Source organism: Plutella xylostella, chromosome 24, assembly GCF_932276165.1.
Source record: "Plutella xylostella chromosome 24, ilPluXylo3.1, whole genome shotgun sequence".
NCBI lineage: Eukaryota > Metazoa > Arthropoda > Insecta > Lepidoptera > Plutellidae > Plutella > Plutella xylostella.
Genome location: NC_064004.1, coordinates 3,512,807 through 3,532,061, shown reverse-complemented (window position 1 = coordinate 3,532,061; position 19,255 = coordinate 3,512,807). Strand labels below are relative to the sequence as shown.

The window sequence follows — 19,255 nt, the reverse complement described above, 5'->3', positions numbered from 1 at the left end:
CTGATATTGATACTTTTAACCATAGAACAATGCGAACTCGTGTGTGCTAATGGCTTTTACATTAAAAACTACCATCCATATCTTAGAATAAGTAATGATAATACATGAGTTGTAAAGCTGCGTACACACCGGGCCAACGAACGCCCAACGAACGCCAACGGTTATCCCAACGATGGATATTAACATACATAATACAGGGCAGATTGCAGAAACGAAGGCCAACGAAAAACGTTCGTTGGCGTTCGTTGGCCCGGTGTGTACGCGGCTTTAGCAGTATGGCGATAGCAAACTCCAAAAACTTGAAAGATAATGTCAATTTCATGTCAAACTGACAGTTCAGTGGTCAAACGTGTGTCAAACTAAAGTTCACGTGTTGGTGTATTTTTATTTCAAAAATATTAATGTTTTTCATTATTTAAAATGTTACTAGAAAACAGTGATGTCGATATTTTTGTAGCTAGTAAAATAGGTTCATTTAAACGTAAGTTTTACTCACCACACAGATGTGGGTGTTGGGAGCGTGTTGGGAACCCTCCCACAGGGACCAGGCTTAGAAGGTCTCTTCTACATATAGTCTTAGTTATGTACATAGGTTTAGTTTGTATAATATATAGGTAGTTTAGTTTGTAATTGTAAATTATATAAATTATGTAAATAATTGTACGTTAATAAAATACCACACAGATAGAAATAACTTAAATAACACTCCTTTTTACATTCTAGTTTTTGCTTGCTAACATAACATGCGTTTAAAACTTTAAGCAACTCAAAATTTGGTATGTAAACTATATAAAGTCCTCCCCCAGAGTATATCCTAATTGCATCCCAAAATTCATTCAAATTGAGTTTGCGGATTAGGTGTAAAAACATACACAAACCAGAGTTGAATAAGAACTTTTGAAAGATCTGTAAATTTTTTAATACTATAAATTCTAATAACTTAGTATCTTCCTAAATACCACAAATAATTAAATATAAATAAATAAATATGTGAGGACATCTCACACACGGCCATCCGACCCCAAGCTAGGCAGAGCCTGCCTGTGTTATGGGTATCGGACAGCTGATATATCTACACAAATACATAGATAGATAGATATAAATATCAACACCCAAGACCCGAGTACAAATATTTGTCTTTAAACAAATATCTGCCCCAGCCGGGAATCAAACCCGGGACCTTCGGCTTAGCAGTCACGGTCACTATCCACTACAACAATCGATTGTCTATCAATTAATACATTGCCAAGTATTAAATACTTCTAAATTACTTATTTATTATTTTCAGATATAAAATACCACAGTGAAGCCTCTAAAAACACAAAGAAATGTATAGAAAACCTCGTGGATATAAAGAAACTTCAGAAAGATGACACAATCACGCGCATGGTGTGGGCCAATGAGGAACAAACAGAAATACTGATTGGCAGGAGAAATCAACAGGTATATAAAAATAGTGTTTTTAACAATTACTTATAAGCTGTTGTAGTCACAAACTGGTTACTAGTTTCATCACTTTTTGTAACCCACCTGTATACTTTTGATAAGTTGTTCTCATTATGTTGATACCCATGATGTTGAAGCGATATTGTTAAATAAAAACTCTTTTAGATGGATCCACCATAAATACAACTAAAACAGATCAATCATTAATGTGAGATCCTGGCACTCTCATCTTATCCACCCTTTCTAACATAACTCCCATCTTCAACGCAGGTCCAAACATACAACACAGAGCAAGCCAAGTTCACGCAAACAGTGACCGCAGACTACGCCAAGGGAGATGTAGTTGGGCTCGGCAAGTACAAGCGAAGGCTCATCACAGCTCTAGCGTCTGGTGTGGTGAAGATCTGGTCCAAGAAGGACGAGGTTGTGATCAATACTGGAGCGGAACTGGATGCGTTGAAGAGCTGTGAAGAGAATAGGAGTGTGTTTGCTACAGGTGTGTATCTACAGTCATATTTAAAGGGGAACAGTTTGATTATTTTTTGTAAGGAAAGATATGATTGTTTATATGTAGCTTTGTAGCCTATTCAATAATAGGTTAATAGGCTCCAAAACTACTATACAATTATAATGCTAGATATGCCGGAGTGCTATTAATTGCTATTGGCTACTGTTCTATCCAGCAATTCCCAGGGAAATTCATTTGCCCTACAGGAGTTTTCAAAGGTTGTCAATATTATTCTTCCTTCCATCTAAACCTCCTATGTAAAATCACATCTTCATCATCAGCAAACTATTGTCCACTGCTTGCAGGTCTTTCCCAAAGAGAACCATGTTATGGTTTATATATGTTCAGTGGTTGTATCTGTTCTGACTAGTCCTAACAATAAACCACACCAAACCAACTTTTTCTTGGTCTCTATGTCTTGGAATCCTACCTTATTCCATCCATCCATCCCCATTCATTGATAAAATAAAGATGGCCGAAACGATGGGATGGAAACTTGCACAAAACACCTAAACTTCCACTAATCCCCCAACCTTTAACCTCCAGGCGGCAAAGAAAACGACATAAAACTATGGCTCATCGGCGAGCATCGGCCAATATTCCAGGCCAAGAACTTGGCCAACGATTGGCTCCAGCTGCGGCAGCCGGTGTGGGTCACTGACCTCTGCTTCCTGCCGGGGGAGGGGGGGCGGCTGGTGGTGGGGTGCTCCAGATATGGATATGTCAGGTGGGTTTGTACAGGGTGTTTGAGGAAGGGTTTGTGTGGGAGCTGAATGGGGCTTAGGCTACTTGTAAATTAACCGCCTTACTCATAGAGAAGTTATAGGTTAATTTAGCTATTGAACTGTGTTGCCCCTCTCTGTTAAACAACAATTTGTTCAATAGCTATAACATCCTATAACTTTTCTATTCGAATTCGAATAAGAGGGTTAATGTTTTGAAACTGAATAATAAGAGTCATCCGCAACCTTGTTGTAAGTACCTATAACTGAGGTGTTAAAAATTTACATGCATAAGTGCTAGGCTTTGCTTTACATTGAAAAGGTTTCCCGTGTACTTCTCTAATTCCATATTAACTAGCTTCGCTGTGCATTGCAAATGTTTTCCGTTTATGTCACTCTCACATCTGCAGCTAACCAATATTCCGATTGATTATGATGATTGGTTTATTTCCATCTTATATTCCCTATTACCATGACTTCCAATTTCAGGTTATACGACACGCGCGCGCAGCGGCGGCCGGTCGTGAACGTGGAGTTCAAGGCGATGGCAGCCACCTGTGTCACTCCTAGCTTCGACGACAAGTAAGATAAGATCTATTTATCATGATTATTCTATAAAAGAAGTGAAGGATTTAGCATCATATTTCATGAACTTCAACACTTAAACTCTCTAACAAGGTGCAATACTACTTCTCTCTACTTTGCAATAGCTAGACCAACAGACCCCTTAGCATGAATTTTCATCGTGAACGTGACGTGAAATTACTCGATGAATTTTGTAGGGAAATTTTAGTTTTGCTACCGACCGCCAGGGGCGCGGTTCATATTTTCATACAAAATTACTCGATGAATTCTACTACACGTTCACGATGAAAATTCATGCTAAGGGGTCAGATAGCTTTTTCGTCACTTGAAAAAATAGTGTAATGTTTGCTACCCAAAGGATGAAACCCGATGGTATATTCCTCGAGGCGCGGATTGGCGCCCGGGATTTTCTACTTACTAACCGATAAACCGAAAAATCAATGAACATCTTATGTCTTATTTAATTCTGAATCATAGTATTATTATTGTGAATACACTTTTATTTTCAGACAAGTGCTAGTTGGCTTCGGCAGGGGGCAGTTGCATCAAGTGGACCTGCGCGGGAAGGGGCGACCTGATAAAGGTATGCTTCATTCTTAACCCCCATCCTAAAAGGGAGGTGTTATAATATAAGGAGTTGTTGCTATAAGATAAGTTAAGATATGTGTCTGTAGTATGAACCGATTTTGCTTTCTTTTCTTTATACTCATTATTTACCTTATGTTATGTAAAACTTGCTATGTTTCATGAACTGTTCAGCTGCTTGAAAATCATCAACCCTGGTAATTAAAATGTCCCCACATAATTATCATCTAATAATACATATTTTGTCACTACTACAGGCTACTAAAAAAAAATCTAGATAATTATAGTAAAGTTAATAGTAACAAACTTTAACAGTTAAAGGTTTTCGCATACATGTCTGTTTTTGTAACATCCTGTATATTTCAGGCTACAAAGGCAGTGCGGGCGCTATAACCTGCGTCGCCGCAGCCCCCGCCCCGCGCCGCATATTGTCTGTGGGCCTCGACCGACACTTGCGAGTCCATGATTATGACAGTAAAGCGCTACTGTATAAGGTGGGTTTTGCTATGGTTATATTCTATTTATTCTTTAGCCTTAGGTCCAATGAACATAAGTAACTACTTACTTCTCTAGCTCCGTGAGGTAACCTGCATATCTGAATTCAGCACATTTACATGCGTCATCCAACCTACAATATACATAAAAGCCGTACAAAGAATATATATTATTACGAAAAGCTAGTCCTTTTTACGATGCAATGTTTTCCTAGATGAGTTATGTTACACTCTATTGATTCCCCCGACCTTCGCTTCGCTTTAAAATTAATAACCGTGGGAATTCCGCCATAAAAAGTAGGATTTGTTAATTAACAATAAGGTATCTTTTGAAAGAGTGACGACATCGATACTTTCACTTTTATAACATTCACAGAGATGCATTTCTCGTACTTTTATTCGGTTTGTTTCCTTGTTAGGGAATACATTACTAATTACCTATAACCTCGTCCCCAGCAATACCTGACCTCCAAGCTCACCGGCCTGCTGGTCCAGACGGCCACGTCCACGCCGCTGCAGCACCACGACGACGAGGCGGTGAAGGAAGAGGAAGAGGTGAAGGAGGAGGACGACCTGGATGCGCTGTTTGAAGAGATGGATACTGTGCTGTGAGTGTGCTATATTTTTAAAACGTTTTTAGGGGTGCAAGTAAGATTGTAAAAAGCCGACCTTATGATTTCCGAAAACTCATCGTATTTGCGATATTTCTTATTAAAATAAAGGAATGTGTTTTCTGAAATACATTAGCTAACTTGATCCTGTAGTCCCGTTGTACCCGTAATTCTTGTCCCCGTTAAGCGGGGACAACGGTACTTTCAGAATATAAATAAAATCAGGCCCGTTGTCCCCGTTGGACGTGAGCTCCTCAACGGGGACAGCGGCACTTAATAAAAAAATAAAAAATCAGACCCGTTGTCCCCGTTCTCAAAATAAACTTAAAAAAACACAAATATTTTTTTTATTTCATGAATTTTATATAATATCTTCACATCAAATCGCTTTTTTAGCTTAGATCAATTCATAACTAACTTGGATGATAATTTGGCAAATTTGATGAACATGTAAATTTTAAAGGATGCGCTAACGGCACGACGAAATTTAATACTGGCGCGAAACAAAAGCACAGATAAAAAAAAACACACACTCACGCCTTGTACTAATGTACCCCCTTTCGGGGTAGGCAGAGGTGCATTGCTGCACCCACTTTTCGCCAGAGTGTTATGTTAGTCCCAATGTAATAGGGGGCGGGCCTATTGCCATTTTACGGGCACATCCAAGACCCGAGAACAAATATCTGTGTTTAAACAAATATCTGCCCCAGCTGGGAATCGAACCGGGGACCTTCGGCTCAGTAGTCAGGGTACTCACTGGTCATTAACCACTACGCCATTCGGTCATCTAAGATAAGTTTTATGTTGTCCTTTTCGTGCTAATAGAATTCGGAAGGGACAACGACACGTAAAATTTTGACGGCCCGTTGTCCCCGTTCACTATTGCCCGCAAAGGGGACAACGGAACGAAAATATAATGACGTCCCGTTGTCCCCGTAACGGGGACACAGTTACGGGGACAACGGGACTACAGGAACTTGATGTTTTAAGGTTCCTTCCAAGAGTCTATAAATTTTTTACTGTATTTATTTATCAATGTGTCGTGTCAGCTCCATTTGTGTTCGTGTATCTTTGAAAAGATTAGTTGAGGGGGTTTTGCTCTGTGAGATTAATCATATTGTGCAAATACTAATTATATTCAAAAATCTTCCAGCGAAAAGCCGAAAAAGAAGAAGGCAGAAGAAAAACCCGCCACCACCGAAGCTAAAAAACTAAAACCGTCGACAGAGGGCAGCACAGAAGTGGACCTAGAACAGGCAGAGGAAGTAGAGGACTCAGAGGACGCAGAGGACCCGGAGGAAGCCATCAAGAAGCTGCTGAAGAGCACGGAGAAGAAGAAGAAGAGATTGGAGAAGAAGAAGAAAGAGAAAAGGGCGAAGAGCGTGTTCTTTAATGCTTAGAATATACGGAGTTGAAAGTATTCTGTGTTTTTTTTGGACCACAAAAATCTTACTCGTACTAATAGTACAAACACAAAGTTTGTACCGGCTGAACGGTGAAGTAATGACCCTGACTGATATACCGAAGGTCCCGGGATCAGGTAGTGTAGGTTAAGAGGCGGTATGAATGAAGTTAGCTGGGCCAGCTAGTATAAAAGGGTATAAGAGCAATAAATAATAGAAATAGGTTTTAAAATCCAATTTTATTAAGTTAGTCACACATTTTAATACAACAATTACATAATCAATTCACTACCTACCTATTTACTAATAAAATTAAATAAGTTAATTTACACTTCAGAATTTCATGAAAGTTACTATACAGAATGTTGTAAAATGGGTAAAATAAACAACAAAAAAGGGGTGACTCAGCTGGCCAATCTAAACAACTTTTGATACTCCTCAAACTAAACAGTCACGTATGGATAGTATAAATTTATTCAGATTCAGTAGTAGCGTAGCTCCCAAACAGCTAAACCGTTTTTCGTTCTGTTTTTTTAAGGTCATAACATCAAAATCGGCTTAGCCATTCATAAGTTATATGACTTTTAGTGTTGAATGTCGGGGGTTTTAAATGTTGGTTAGGTTATGCTATTCTGACTGACTGATCCTGTCACCACGGTGACAAACACCATCTCTAGTTGTCATAAACACGCTAAGAAGACGTACTAGTAAGTTTATTCCCCGCCTGTAGTTCTAACAGGTCGTTCTGTATGGAAATGCTCAGTTCTTGTATTGGTACTGGTTCAGTTTTCCAGTAGACGTCTTGGTATTTGGTGGTGCTTCTGTTGCGACGCTTGTGGGCGTTTAGGTGCACCTGGGGATATAAAATATGTGTTTTTAAATTGTTTCGGCATGAGTAACAAATAGAGGTGATGTCCAATATATTACGGCGAAGGAAAACATCGTGAGGAAACCTGTACACAAACAAACTTCGCGACAACTTTGTCATTTTACTATGGAGAATGTTTTTATTTTAGGGAATTATGAGATTCTGATTTCATTTCCGGGCTTAGATATAAGATGCTGCACACGTATAATTCGGTTTCGGCTTAGTATACCTTTTTTTGCAACACCCTGTATAACAAAACGATAATTTTAGGCCCTATGGTGAAGAGCTAGTAAATGCATCAAGACTCAACATCGATCAACGCCATTATTGCACACTATATGACGTTATTGCCCTTCTGAGATGAGTCATAATGAGTGAACGATATTGGTCAACCAAGGTGAACTGTACTGTACCTTCTTAATGTGCGAGTTGACCATAGACCGCAGATGGAAGAGCGCAGGACAGAGTGGACACCGCCTCGTGGGTTCTGTGTGTGCACAAAGAGCGTGGCAGTTGCGCCGGTTGGCCGACACGAAGGCTCGAGGGCAGATCTGGAACACAGATACATAAGTGGGCTGGGCCGCGGAAGTGTGACAGTTGCCATCGACACGACAAGAAGAAGATACATAAGTATTAGCTAGATTTTCGCCTTAAAAAGTTTCCCGGGTTAAACAGTACATAATTATAAAACCATCCTTGTAATCACTGTAATCCATAGATGTAGTTTTAAGTTCTAAGCATTACATACATACAGACTGACGCAATAAGCAATAATGTAGTAATGTTACATCAAGTGATGTCCAGTGCAAACTTTTCTAGACAATAGTGATGCTCCAAACAGTCTTTTTGCTTATCGCGGTTTAGCGAAGCTATACCTACTGTAGATTTAGGTACGGTGGCCTGCGCCTAAAAGTATACAGGCGGTGTTTTTTAAATAGCGGTCCCTGATGATGAAGGGACCAGCTACATCCTAACTAATATTATAAATGCGAAAGTAACTGTCTGTCTGTCTGTTACTCTTTCACGCCAAAACTACTGAACGGATTTGAATGAAATTTGGTATACATATGGTCTAGACCCTGGGAAAGAACATAGGCTACTTTTTATCGCGGAATTCCCACGGGAAAACTTTTTAAGGCGAAGCGAAGCGCGCGGGGACAGCTCATGTGTTATAAATCCGGGGACGTGTTGTGTGTGATATGTGTGTGGTATGTGTAGCAGTGGTGTTTATGTGGATGTGCTTGAGCAGCATGTGAGCTTGAGATCGCTATTTTAAAAACTCCGCCTGTATACTTTTAGGCGCAGGCCACCGTACATAAAAGGTAATCAATGAATACACTCACGCCACAAGGGTACGGCCTCTCGTTGTTATGCAGTCGCTGGTGCCACAACAGCGCGCGCGCATCCACAAACGAACGATTGCACGTCTGAAAAACACACATTTACACATTATAATAGGGTTCTACACAACCACGCCATAAGTATTCAAATAGCTATAAAATAGAGTCTTAACTAATATTATAAATGCGAAAGTAACTGTGTCTGTCTGTCTGTCTGTCTGTTACTCTTTCACGCCAAAACTACTGAACAGATTTGAATGAAATTTGGTATACATATGGTCTAGACCCTGAGAAAGAACATAGGCTACTTTTTATCCCGGAATTCCCACGGGAGCTCGCGGGAACAGCTAGTCCTTTATAAATATCATGTATGGTAGGGTATCGAACCAGGAACCGTAGACACTAGATCATTATATCAAACAGAGGGCCAGCTGAAAACCATCGCTGTGGCCTTTATAGTCCACAGCTCCATACCACATTATTATTTATTTATTTATTTATATTTACATGCTGAGCTGGAGGCTTTTTGGTGTTCTGGACCATTTCTTTTATCTTGTACTGTTTGCTATATTATCTATAAGCTTTTTCAGTGTATGAAATAAATTATGTCCTTAGTATTTCTTTCTCTTCCAAAGATAACAGTACCAACCACAATTTTTTTTAAACTACGTTTATGTACCAACCTGACAAACGAAATCCGTGCCATGCGTCTTTTCGTGCGAGCTCAGCAGCTCCGCAGTCCTAAAGGTCTTGTCACACTGACTACACTTGTGCGATTTGGTTGCGAACTTGTGTAATGTCTCTATGTGGTTCTGAAGAGCCACCCGCGTCTTGCAAACCGTTTCACACTGGTCGCAGGGGTATCTGCAAGGAAAATAATGGAATTTAGCTGAATGTTACTTAGAAAACGGCCTTGTGTGGCGGTCAAGTTGGTCCCCGCCTGCGATACTTTCCATTAACATTGGGACTTGTTTTCATTTTTTTAGCGTGCCTCTTAGACACTCTGGACAACAACCCGTTGTGTTGTTGTTTTGTGCTTTGTCTGTATTTTTCTTTTTGTTTTTTTGTTGATGTCTATGTGCCAAAAACGTTTCTTTATCTTTATCTATAGCGAAAATACTCACTTATCATTCGCGCTATGTTCCTCATGCTTCCTGATGTGCGCCTCGAAGCTGCCCCCGCCCTTATAGCTGCGGCCGCAGTAGTAGCATGTGTATTTTTTCTCGTGGGCTTTGTCGTAGTGCTCTTGCTGGGTATCGCTGAGTAAGATCTGCCCGCAGACTTCGCAGATTTGCGCGCCATCTAGTGGTGGTGGATGGAAGTTGTTTAATAATGGAGAATGGGTGGCATGAATCTGTCAATTTCGATTTTTATTCCTCATTAATGGGCTTTATAAATGTAAAAGGTAACATCTTAAATGCATATTATTATTAATATCATCATCATCATCATCATCAGCCAATAATCATCCACTGCTGGACATAGGCCTCTCCCAAGGAGCGCCACAAGACTCGGTCCTCGGCCTTCCTCATCCAACCACTACCCGCCACCCGCCTAAGGTCGTCAGTCCAGCGGGCAGGAGGGCGTCCCACGCTGCGTTTGTCTGTTCGTGGTCTCCACTCGAGAACTCGTCTACCCCAACGGTTATCGGTTCTTCGGCAGATATGACCAGCCCACTGCCACTTCAGCTTGCATATTTTGACAGCTATGTCGGTAACCTTAGTCCTCTGACGGATAACCTCATTTCTGATACGATCCATCAGAGAAACCCCAAGCATAGCTCTCTCCATAGCACGCTGAGCGACTTTAAATCGGTGGACCAGTCCTACCGTTAGTGTCCACGTCTTATTAATATAACAAGTATTATCCTAACTATCCTAATCCTAATCCTAACTATCCTAACTAATATTATAAATGCGAAAGTAACTGTGTCTGTCTTTCTGTCTGTCTGTCTGTCTGTCTGCGTCTGTTACTCTTTCACGCCAAAACTACTGAACGGATTTGAATGAAATTTGGTATACATACGTTCTAGACCCTGGGAAAAAACATAGGCTACTTTTTATCCCGGAATTCTCACGGGAAAACTTTTTAAGGCGAAGCGAAGCGCGCGGGTACAGCTATTCTATATACATTGATATACATAATATATAATATGTTGCTCTGATTGTCAGAAGCGACGCGTATGCAAGCCACTATGGTGATAGGTTGTGAGCCGCATCGCCATCACAAACCCTAGTCCAGCTCTAGTGTTTCCCAAATGCTAAGAATATGGTGCTTACAGTGAGTTTCACATAGGAGCTTTAAGCGAATGTCGATTTTAAATGTATTGCCGCCTTGCTTAACAGTGTACGGACAGAAAGAGGCAGACATAGATAATGTCAACATTAGCTTCAAGTTCCTTTCTGAAACTCACCCTCAGTACTGCAGAAACATCCTTTAAGTTTTTTAAACGGCAATAAACCTTAGCCTGCTGATACCTGTTCTATTAAAATGGTTGCAAGTCCGGTGCCGCTGCAGATGTGCTATGATGGTGTCTCGCTTCTTGAAGCTGACTCCGCAGGTGTCACAGATGTAGACATTGGTATGCATCAGCAGGTGCGTCCGGTATCCCGATTGGTCTTCTGTGTTGAACTTGCATATCTGGAAGTATTTAAATGGTGTAATATATCATTAATGGTAGGATTAATAACAGGACATTGTTGCGTGAATAAACACTTATATACCATAGGTAACTCAACTAGTCCCTTATGTAGGACATGTAAGGAAGTAGATGAGACGGTTGAACATATTCTGTTAGCTTGTCCACCTACTACAGAAACAAGATTATCTATTCTTGGACCAACAGAGCGCCTACCTCAGCTATTACAACACCCAGGCCTGCTACTCCAGTTTACTCGGGAGCTAGGCTGGCTGAGCTGAAATCAAGGGGATATGTACAAAGGTTCCACTCGAGAGAGCCACATACAGGAACTTCACCCCCTATGAGAATAGAATAGAATAGAATGGTGTTATAAGATGACTAGATGGTACAGTGGTTAGTGAAAATAGTGACTCTTGACTGTTTGGGGTTCAGGGTTAGACTAGTTATGGCAGATATTTGCTAAAAACTATCTATCCAATGTTTCTCTGACGTGGAAAACCATCTGAACCTTCATTTATGAAATTTGCTATGTAGGAAGCTTACACCCTGGACTCTGGACTAACATCCTAACTTCCTAACTAATATTATAAATGCGAAAGTAACTGTGTCTGTCTGTCTGTCTGTTACTCTTTCACGACAAAACTACTGAACGGATTTGAATGAAATTTGGTATACATACGGTCTAGACCCTGGGAAAGAACATAGGCTACTTTTTATCCCGGAATTCCCACGGGAAAACTTTTAAGGCGAAGCGAAGCGCGCGGGGACAGCTATATTTTATATAGGCTACTGTTAATTCTGACATTCTATGAATATTATGAATAACAAAATACAATTTCCTAGAATTCCTATGGGAACAGTTTGGTGAAGCTAAAACTCACACTAGCTTTATAAAAATAATATAAGAAGCAATTTTTGTACCTATCTGTTAGTACTTACATAAGTTTTGTTATTTCTTTTCTGTTAGTGTATAAATAAAGAATATTCTATCTATCTAGTCCTTACCTTACAGATGTAGAGGTCAATATTGTGATCTGTCTTCATGTGGTCCCTTAGCTTTGTTGTGAACCGGTACCTGACGGGACACTGACTACACTTCTGATACAACATCGGAGACCTCTTCTTACGAACTTTCTTTACATTGATTGTACCACCATTTTGTTCAACGTACTCCTGAAATACTGATTTGTAGTTGTCTTCCTGTTCTTTCTTTATTTCTATGAGAGTGCCATCATCTGCCGTGTTGTAAAATTTAGGTTTGCCTTCCTCAAGTATGATGATTACATCTTTGTCATTTTCATCAACGTTATCTTGTTCATCAGCTGTGGCTTCAGTAATATCATTGTTTTCAGGAATGCTATTCATAAATGAGCTTTCAGACATATTTCCTTCTTCTTCAGATTCATGGGTCTCCTGCTTGGTTGCAACATGTTTGTCATTTTCTATGTATATCTCAAAATCTTTACTTTTATCTATTGACAAGCCCTCTAAATCATAGTCGAAACTGTTTAAGCCATCACTTATAGTGGGTAAAGTTATGCAAACAGGGCCAATGTCATCTAATTGAACACATTCTAAGGATTGCACATTATTTTCCAATTCGTTAACATAAAAATCGAGAATTTCCTCTGTTCTTCTGCAATTTAAGTAGAACTTGTATGCTGAAGAGGCACTGATGAAGCAGTCAGAGCACACACAGAAGTTGTCAGCCTCTAGAAGCTGAAATAAGATATGTTTATGAAGTAATAGAGTACAAATTATAAATATTATACTTCTTGGCCTGCGGGGCCTGTATAAACTAAAGTTTGAGGTTAGAATAAATAATTGGCTTACCTTAATGTTGCAAACCTGATCTAGCACACAGGCTATGCTGTATTCCTTGTTTGCTTTGCATATTTTGGTAAATACATTTTCACATTGATCATCCAGAGGAGATAAACAAATCCTACACAGTTTCTGTGATAGTGAGCCATTTACTAAGCCCTCAACGACATTTTTCAAATGCAAATTGACCATATTTGGACCTTGAGTTTCAGATTCAGACAGCATTTTCTCCATAATTAAATGTTTAAAAACACTTGGGAAAACATTGATAAATAATAACAAACTTCAAAACTTTTTTAGATGCGTTCACTTTACATTTATGTAAGCGAATGCGTTCCAAATTTTCAATAAAATAAAATGGCCGTCATGCCTCTGGATTTTCTTTGATTGATCATATTCTCAGAAGAAGGATTTATTTTATTGCTCCACCCCACAGATTAGTTTTTGAATCAAGAATTTATGTAGTTCTCAGAACAATCATAATGTTTTCCCATCGGCTTTCCTCATCCAGCTGCCTGGGCTGCAGATCATTTGGCTATTCATGGTCTCCAGAACTCATCACACCACCACCACACCACCCTTATACCCCATTTAGACTCGCGTACGAGTCGCGAGGCGAGCGATGAGGCGAGGGGCGAGGTGCGAGTGTGAACAGACGCTCGCGGCTCGCCTCGTCCCTCGCGAGTCATACCGATTTACACTCGCGCCTCGGGGCTCACCTCGTCACTCGTGCGAGGCTCGTGTTGATCGATGGTAAGTGTAAACACCCACTCGCGTCGCACGCGAGTGGGTGTTTACACTACACGGGTTCCGTTGGCCTAAGAACTATTTGTGGGGCCTGGGATGATAGCTGAAGACCCCCCGCCCAATCCACCATTTCAATTTGGCAAATGATACACCAAAAACCCTGTATTCAGTTTTCGAGTGCACCTTCCTAATCCAGCCACCAGTCTAAGATCGTTGGTTCAGCGATTCAGCGGGCAGCAGGGCTACATTCGGCTAATTAATGATCTCCCCTGAAGAATTTATACCCTCACAGACATCGTTTATAAGGCAGATGACTGGACTACTGCCTCTTCAGCGGGCAGACTTTAAACCAGTGTGGGTTACCCAACTTACCTTACTTCTCTCGGGAGTCATGCATTTTACAAAACACAAATATAAAAAAAACAGTTGTGTATTTCTATTACAATACAAAGGTACATGGGACATACTAATAATAAATATAAAATAACATTAAATAAAAACATTTCCTACATTTCACAAACACTATTATTTTCCGACTTCTCCTCGTTAAACTGTGATGAGATCCAAGTTAAGGCCCATTTTAGATTTGTTAGCATATACTTGAGAGCCTTGGTCCAGTGTTCTTCAGAATTAAATTGTATTTTGATGGAATATGCATGTGGAGGGGAAGCAGTGTCCTCTATTTTTCCTTTATCTATGCGGTAGGGCAGACAGAACCCAGTATTGCCCTTCTCAACTTGCTCTTTGAATTGCTGGAGGCAATCCAAGAAAGCCACCATTGCTGCATCAAATTTGGTATCCCACAGGAAACGGAATCCTCCTGACCCATAAAGCGGAAGAACTTTCCCGTCGTCAATGACTTCAACATATGAGTGATTGCCATAAGGAACTAGACGATACCTTTGGAATGAAAAGTTTATTTTGCGTGCCAAGGAGTATAGTAGTAAGACAGTTTGGCCCCACGCTGCATTTATTTCGGACCAGTCCACTGGGGCAGATGGTAGGCGGCCCAGACGGAAGTTGTTAATAATACCAAACTGGCCTGAGTCAGAAATATGGAATGTGGCTTTGAATATGTTGGTCTTCTGTAGCTTTTCGAGTTGGGTTTGGGTGTACGATAGCTGTGTTTCGTAAAACTTCATCTGATCTTCAGTTGTCATCAAGTCCTTTCTGTACTTTGTGTATTCTTTCCAGTAAGTATCCTGTTCCTTCTCTAGTCTCTCTTTTTCTTTCTCCTGTATCTCAATCTCATCATTCATAGCCTTTTCTTCTTTCTGCAATGCTGACAACTCCTGAAGAAGCCTAGTTTGTTCCTGCTTCCAATCATCTAACTCTTTTTCCAGGCCTTCCAAATTCAAATCCTCTTTATCATCCTCTAGCTTTTTTAAATAATCACTATAATCCTTCCACTCGGCTTCAGTCAGCCTTAACTGGTTATCCATCAACTCTAGCAGCGTATCAGTGCACTCATCGCAAAGAGGATGATCAACATCCGAGTTATTTGACAAACAATCAAATAATGTTGCTTTCACATGTATCTGATGTCCGAGCGAGGTGGTCTCCCATCCGTCTGAGATGACCATGAAGCCATTGGCTCCATTGCCTGACTCCGACATCCGGAATGGGGGGACATAGTGGTCGAGGCTGGATGACTGCAGTTCAAGGTCGATCTCGTTGTTGCGGTGGATCTGCAGAGTCAGGTCGGCGATGGTGTGCTCCCCGAGTTTGTCCAAAGACTCGTCCAGCTTCAACGGCTGCAGACAGCGCTGGCACGAGAAATTTACGTACGATTTCGTTTCTGACATAGTGGCCTTTGTGTGTTTTCCTGTTTTTGCACAATCTTGCACTCGTGCTTTGTCTGAATAAACCTACTGGTGAGAGGCAAATATTACGAGTAAAACAGTGGTAATCTCAAGATTTGTTTAGTTTTATTAAATAATTGAATAATACGATTTCATAGCAAAACAACTTCAACTTCAACTTTAGTTTATGGCAATCTGTCGGTTTTGCCAACAATTTGTGCCAGTGTCGTGTTCTGGCTTAGCATGTAGAGAAAGAAAATTAAAAAGTAGAGATGTCTTTAACATTCATATAGAGTCGTTATATAATCATTATAATAAATATAGGATTGATATTATATTGTGTTATTTTATACTTATATATGTCGCAGCGTTGGCAGACAAACGCCGCATCGATGTTGATTTGAGCGTGTAAACGCGTCGTAATCGAATCAGAAACGTCAAGGGATTTTCCTTGGGTAAGGTCGATACAGCCCAGGCAACATTTTAAAAAGTAAGAGGTCACGTGTCGTTTAAAAAGTGGAACCGGCCATGCGGCCATTCTGGATTCTGAGCTTGGACGAGTTGGACGTGACACGGGAAACAGTGTGCTGTATCGAACTTGCCGCGTTTCTAAAAGTAATCCGTCTGCATCATCGCGATCTTGCATTGTTACATTAAGTGTTGATTGTATTCTGAATAATCAAGATACGAACTACACGAAGAGCCTATTATTTCCGCCCGCACGATGAATCCACCGCCAGACGAGATGCCCGGCGGACCCCTCCCCGTCATCAGATGTGGGATCAGAAGACGCCACCCCACGTGCTTCACACCACGACACGAACTACGAGAAATGGCAGCAGCTTCTAGAACAACAGAATCGGAATTTCCTGACGCTTGTTCGAGCTATGAAAACGCCGTCGTCGTCGTCCGAGCTGAGGTTACCTGATTACGATCCCAGTAAATCCGATGTCGACGCACGTTCTTGGATGTCGACTGCGGACCTGTGCATCAACGACGAGAATCTGCTAGGCGCACGGCTTATGGTGGCCTTGAGCCGCGCTCTGAAAGGTCATGCATCCACGTGGCTGTCAACTGTATCTTTCCCCGGGATGACATGGAGTGACTTCAAGGAGCTTTTCATACAAAGGTACGAGTGCCCAGAGACTATAGCTTCATTCCTAATTAATTTGAGTGACAGTAAACCTAAAGAAAATGAGTGCCTTGCTACTTATGCTGCCTCGCTGATGACTGCAATCATGTCACGCTGGAAGAATATGAATACCGAACAGCTTGCTTTGGCTACAGTGTTGGCACATGTTTCCCGATTTGACCGAAGTGTCCAACGACTGGCTTTCACTACAGAAGTGACTACGCGCAACCAGCTTCAGCAAAAGCTCAAGGCTGTTTCGTTTCTAAAACGGAAAGTAGCTAATAGCGAGGACTACCTCGATAGCAAGAAAATTCGCAGCTTCAGTGCCTCTGTTTCCATAAAGTGCAACTACTGTGAGAAATTAGGGCACAAGTCCACGTTCTGCTTACAAAGAAGATGTGGTTGGTGGAGACCAGAAGAGCGTTCCCCTTCCCAACCAAGTGACAATTTCAAGAGGATACCGCCTCCATCTACAGCGAAGACTGCGGTCACTGGCTTCCACTGCCAGGGCCAGGGACACTTCGCATCCAGCTGTCCAAAGCGTCGCAGAGAGGACCAGGATGCTGCCAGTGGAGGAGCGAGTGGATCCGGTGCAGCCAAGGAGAAGAGGGTCGATCTATGCGTAGTGAGCGCGCCTGCTGGGATGTTGCATTAATCTGGTGAGCTGTTTTCGTTTAAACTATGACTGTAGCTTCAAAGTTTAGAGGCTAGATGTTTCATTACGTGGATGAGGTTAGTGTGACCGGTACTGTGGAATTATTTTCGAGGTTCGAGTCCTGGAACTGTTAATCTGTCGGGCTGCCAGACCTGTGGACTTTAAAAAAAAAGGTTATGACATTGAGGTTGATCAAATTCTGAGGTCCTGTTAAGCTAAGGTCATTAGGGTTATGAACATGCGTCCATGACCTCATTAGGTAAATGTTCGAAAGTTGATTCCCTATATTTTTATAACGATCTTTTTTATGCTAAGTAATGATGAAGCAATCGATTGAATTGTGTGTTTCTGTGGTGTGTCTTGCTCAATTGTTTAATGGCACTGGAATGACACCGGATAGAGGTGTGCATTCGTGATGAGTACTTAGGCAACTGGATGGAGGTTGCCGGACAAGTGAGCAAGGACCATTGGTAATCTGATACTGATCCGTGTTTTTGTTTAGTACAGAGTTAAAGATAGTGGATTAACTTTCGAGTATTGATTTGTTTTGTCTGATACCACTAGATGGAAGTGGTAGTAGACTGAAGCCGGATAGAGGTTGTCTTCAGTCACTATCAGACGCCAGAGATAGGTTGTCTTGGATGAGAGTATGATTAATGTAGTGGTGTATACATTCTTTGATTATTTTTAACGTTATTGCTGTTCCATCAATGGGTTTAAGCTGTTTTGAAATTTTCCTTTTTGAAACGGGTAAATAATTGAACTTTGATATCCAATTTTGAGATTTAATGACTTTTTGTCTGATACTGTTCAAGTTAAAGCTTCATAGTTCATCAGTGTGATGAATGCAGAGTTCATGAGCCCACTGCTTTCTTCCCTGACTAGGTCAGGACTGGCCGAGTAAAATTCAGTTACTGCGGTTGCTTTTCTTTCTTTCCAGATAACTCACACGAGGACGTGTGAGATGTCATGATGGCCGTGTCGCAGCGTTGGCAGACAAACGCCGCATCGATGTTGATTTGAGCGTGTAAACGCGTCGTAATCGAATCAGAAACGTCAAGGGATTTTCCTTGGGTAAGGTCGATACAGCCCAGGCAACATTTTAAAAAGTAAGAGGTCACGTGTCGTTTAAAAAGTGGAACCGGCCATGCGGCCATTCTGGATTCTGAGCTTGGACGAGTTGGACGTGACACGGGAAACAGTGTGCTGTATCGAACTTGCCGCGTTTCTAAAAGTAATCCGTCTGCATCATCGCGATCTTGCATTGTTACATTAAGTGTTGATTGTATTCTGAATAATCAAGATACGAACTACACGAAGAGCCTATTATTTCCGCCCGCACGATGAATCCACCGCCAGACGAGATGCCCGGCGGACCCCTCCCCGTCATATAGATAAATTATAACTTTATTTTATTGATATGAAGGAATTTGCTAAGCGCAAAAACTATATTAGGGTTGGGAAAATATGACAAGAGGTGTTGGAAGTTAACAGGAAGGGGGACCTTTAATTTGGTTAAATATGGGTACAGGCAATCCAGACCAAATAGCGGACAATTAAGGAAAATGTGGTTTAAGGTCCCGTCTTCTCGTCCACATTCGCATATAGAGGAGTCCCTAACTTTTATTTTATTTAGGAATACCGGGGTGCAGCAGTGACCTAGACGTATTCGGCATAAAATAGAAACTACGGCTTTTGGCAGTTTCTTATATTTAAAGAACCATGGTTTGGTTGGAATGTTTGGCTGGATAGAAGAAAAAAAGAGGCCCCTGAATCTGCACGATCCCTTCCAGTGTAGAGACCAAGCAGAGAAGGAATCCTTTGTAGGAAGGCTGAGTAAATCAAATGGTTGAATTGAGAAATATTATAGCAAAACAAAAGCCTCACATCAT

At 41.1% G+C, this 19,255-nt stretch overlaps 3 protein-coding genes across 3 annotated transcripts; 1 reads left to right on the top strand and 2 right to left on the bottom strand.

Annotated features, from left to right (window-relative positions):
• The first annotated feature begins 326 nt into the window (after positions 1 to 326).
• On the top strand, positions 327 to 6,371 carry LOC105384937 (WD repeat-containing protein 74). Its single transcript, XM_048629981.1, has 9 exons — positions 327 to 481; positions 1,289 to 1,443; positions 1,717 to 1,942; positions 2,501 to 2,681; positions 3,166 to 3,258; positions 3,771 to 3,844; positions 4,213 to 4,340; positions 4,797 to 4,948; positions 6,105 to 6,371. The coding sequence occupies exons 1-9, from the start codon at positions 421 to 423 to the stop codon at positions 6,349 to 6,351; spliced, it is 1,317 nt and encodes a 438-aa protein (XP_048485938.1). The 5' UTR covers positions 327 to 420; the 3' UTR covers positions 6,352 to 6,371.
• Positions 6,372 to 6,906: 535 nt separating this feature from the next.
• On the bottom strand, positions 6,907 to 13,417 carry LOC105384939 (zinc finger protein 845). The gene is made up of 8 exons (XM_048630011.1): positions 13,037 to 13,417; positions 12,209 to 12,922; positions 11,040 to 11,202; positions 9,687 to 9,864; positions 9,246 to 9,426; positions 8,566 to 8,649; positions 7,636 to 7,773; positions 6,907 to 7,207 (listed from the first exon to the last, which is right to left on the bottom strand). Exons 1-8 carry the CDS (start codon positions 13,259 to 13,261, stop codon positions 7,046 to 7,048), a joined length of 1,845 nt encoding a protein of 614 aa, XP_048485968.1. The 5' UTR covers positions 13,262 to 13,417; the 3' UTR covers positions 6,907 to 7,045.
• A 773-nt stretch (positions 13,418 to 14,190) lies between these two features.
• On the bottom strand, positions 14,191 to 15,736 carry LOC105390098 (beclin-1-like protein). Its single transcript, XM_011561336.3, has one exon. The coding sequence runs from the start codon at positions 15,577 to 15,579 to the stop codon at positions 14,281 to 14,283; it is 1,299 nt and encodes a 432-aa protein (XP_011559638.1). The 5' UTR covers positions 15,580 to 15,736; the 3' UTR covers positions 14,191 to 14,280.
• Positions 15,737 to 19,255: the final 3,519 nt, after the last annotated feature.

Coding starts and splice junctions, on each gene's coding strand:
- LOC105384939 (XM_048630011.1), bottom strand. CDS start 13,261: ATGGAGAAAATGCTGTCTGAATCTGAAACTCAAGGTCCAAATATGGTC. Junction 12,923..13,036: donor ATCAGGTTTGCAACATTAAG/GTAAGCCAATTA, acceptor ATCTTATTTCAG/CTTCTAGAGGCTGACAACTT. Junction 11,203..12,208: donor TTGACCTCTACATCTGTAAG/GTAAGGACTAGA, acceptor AAATACTTCCAG/ATATGCAAGTTCAACACAGA.
- LOC105390098 (XM_011561336.3), bottom strand. CDS start 15,579: ATGTCAGAAACGAAATCGTACGTAAATTTCTCGTGCCAGCGCTGTCTG.
- LOC105384937 (XM_048629981.1), top strand. CDS start 421: ATGTTACTAGAAAACAGTGATGTCGATATTTTTGTAGCTAGTAAAATA. Junction 482..1,288: donor TAAAATAGGTTCATTTAAAC/GTAAGTTTTACT, acceptor TATTATTTTCAG/ATATAAAATACCACAGTGAA. Junction 1,444..1,716: donor TTGGCAGGAGAAATCAACAG/GTATATAAAAAT, acceptor TCTTCAACGCAG/GTCCAAACATACAACACAGA.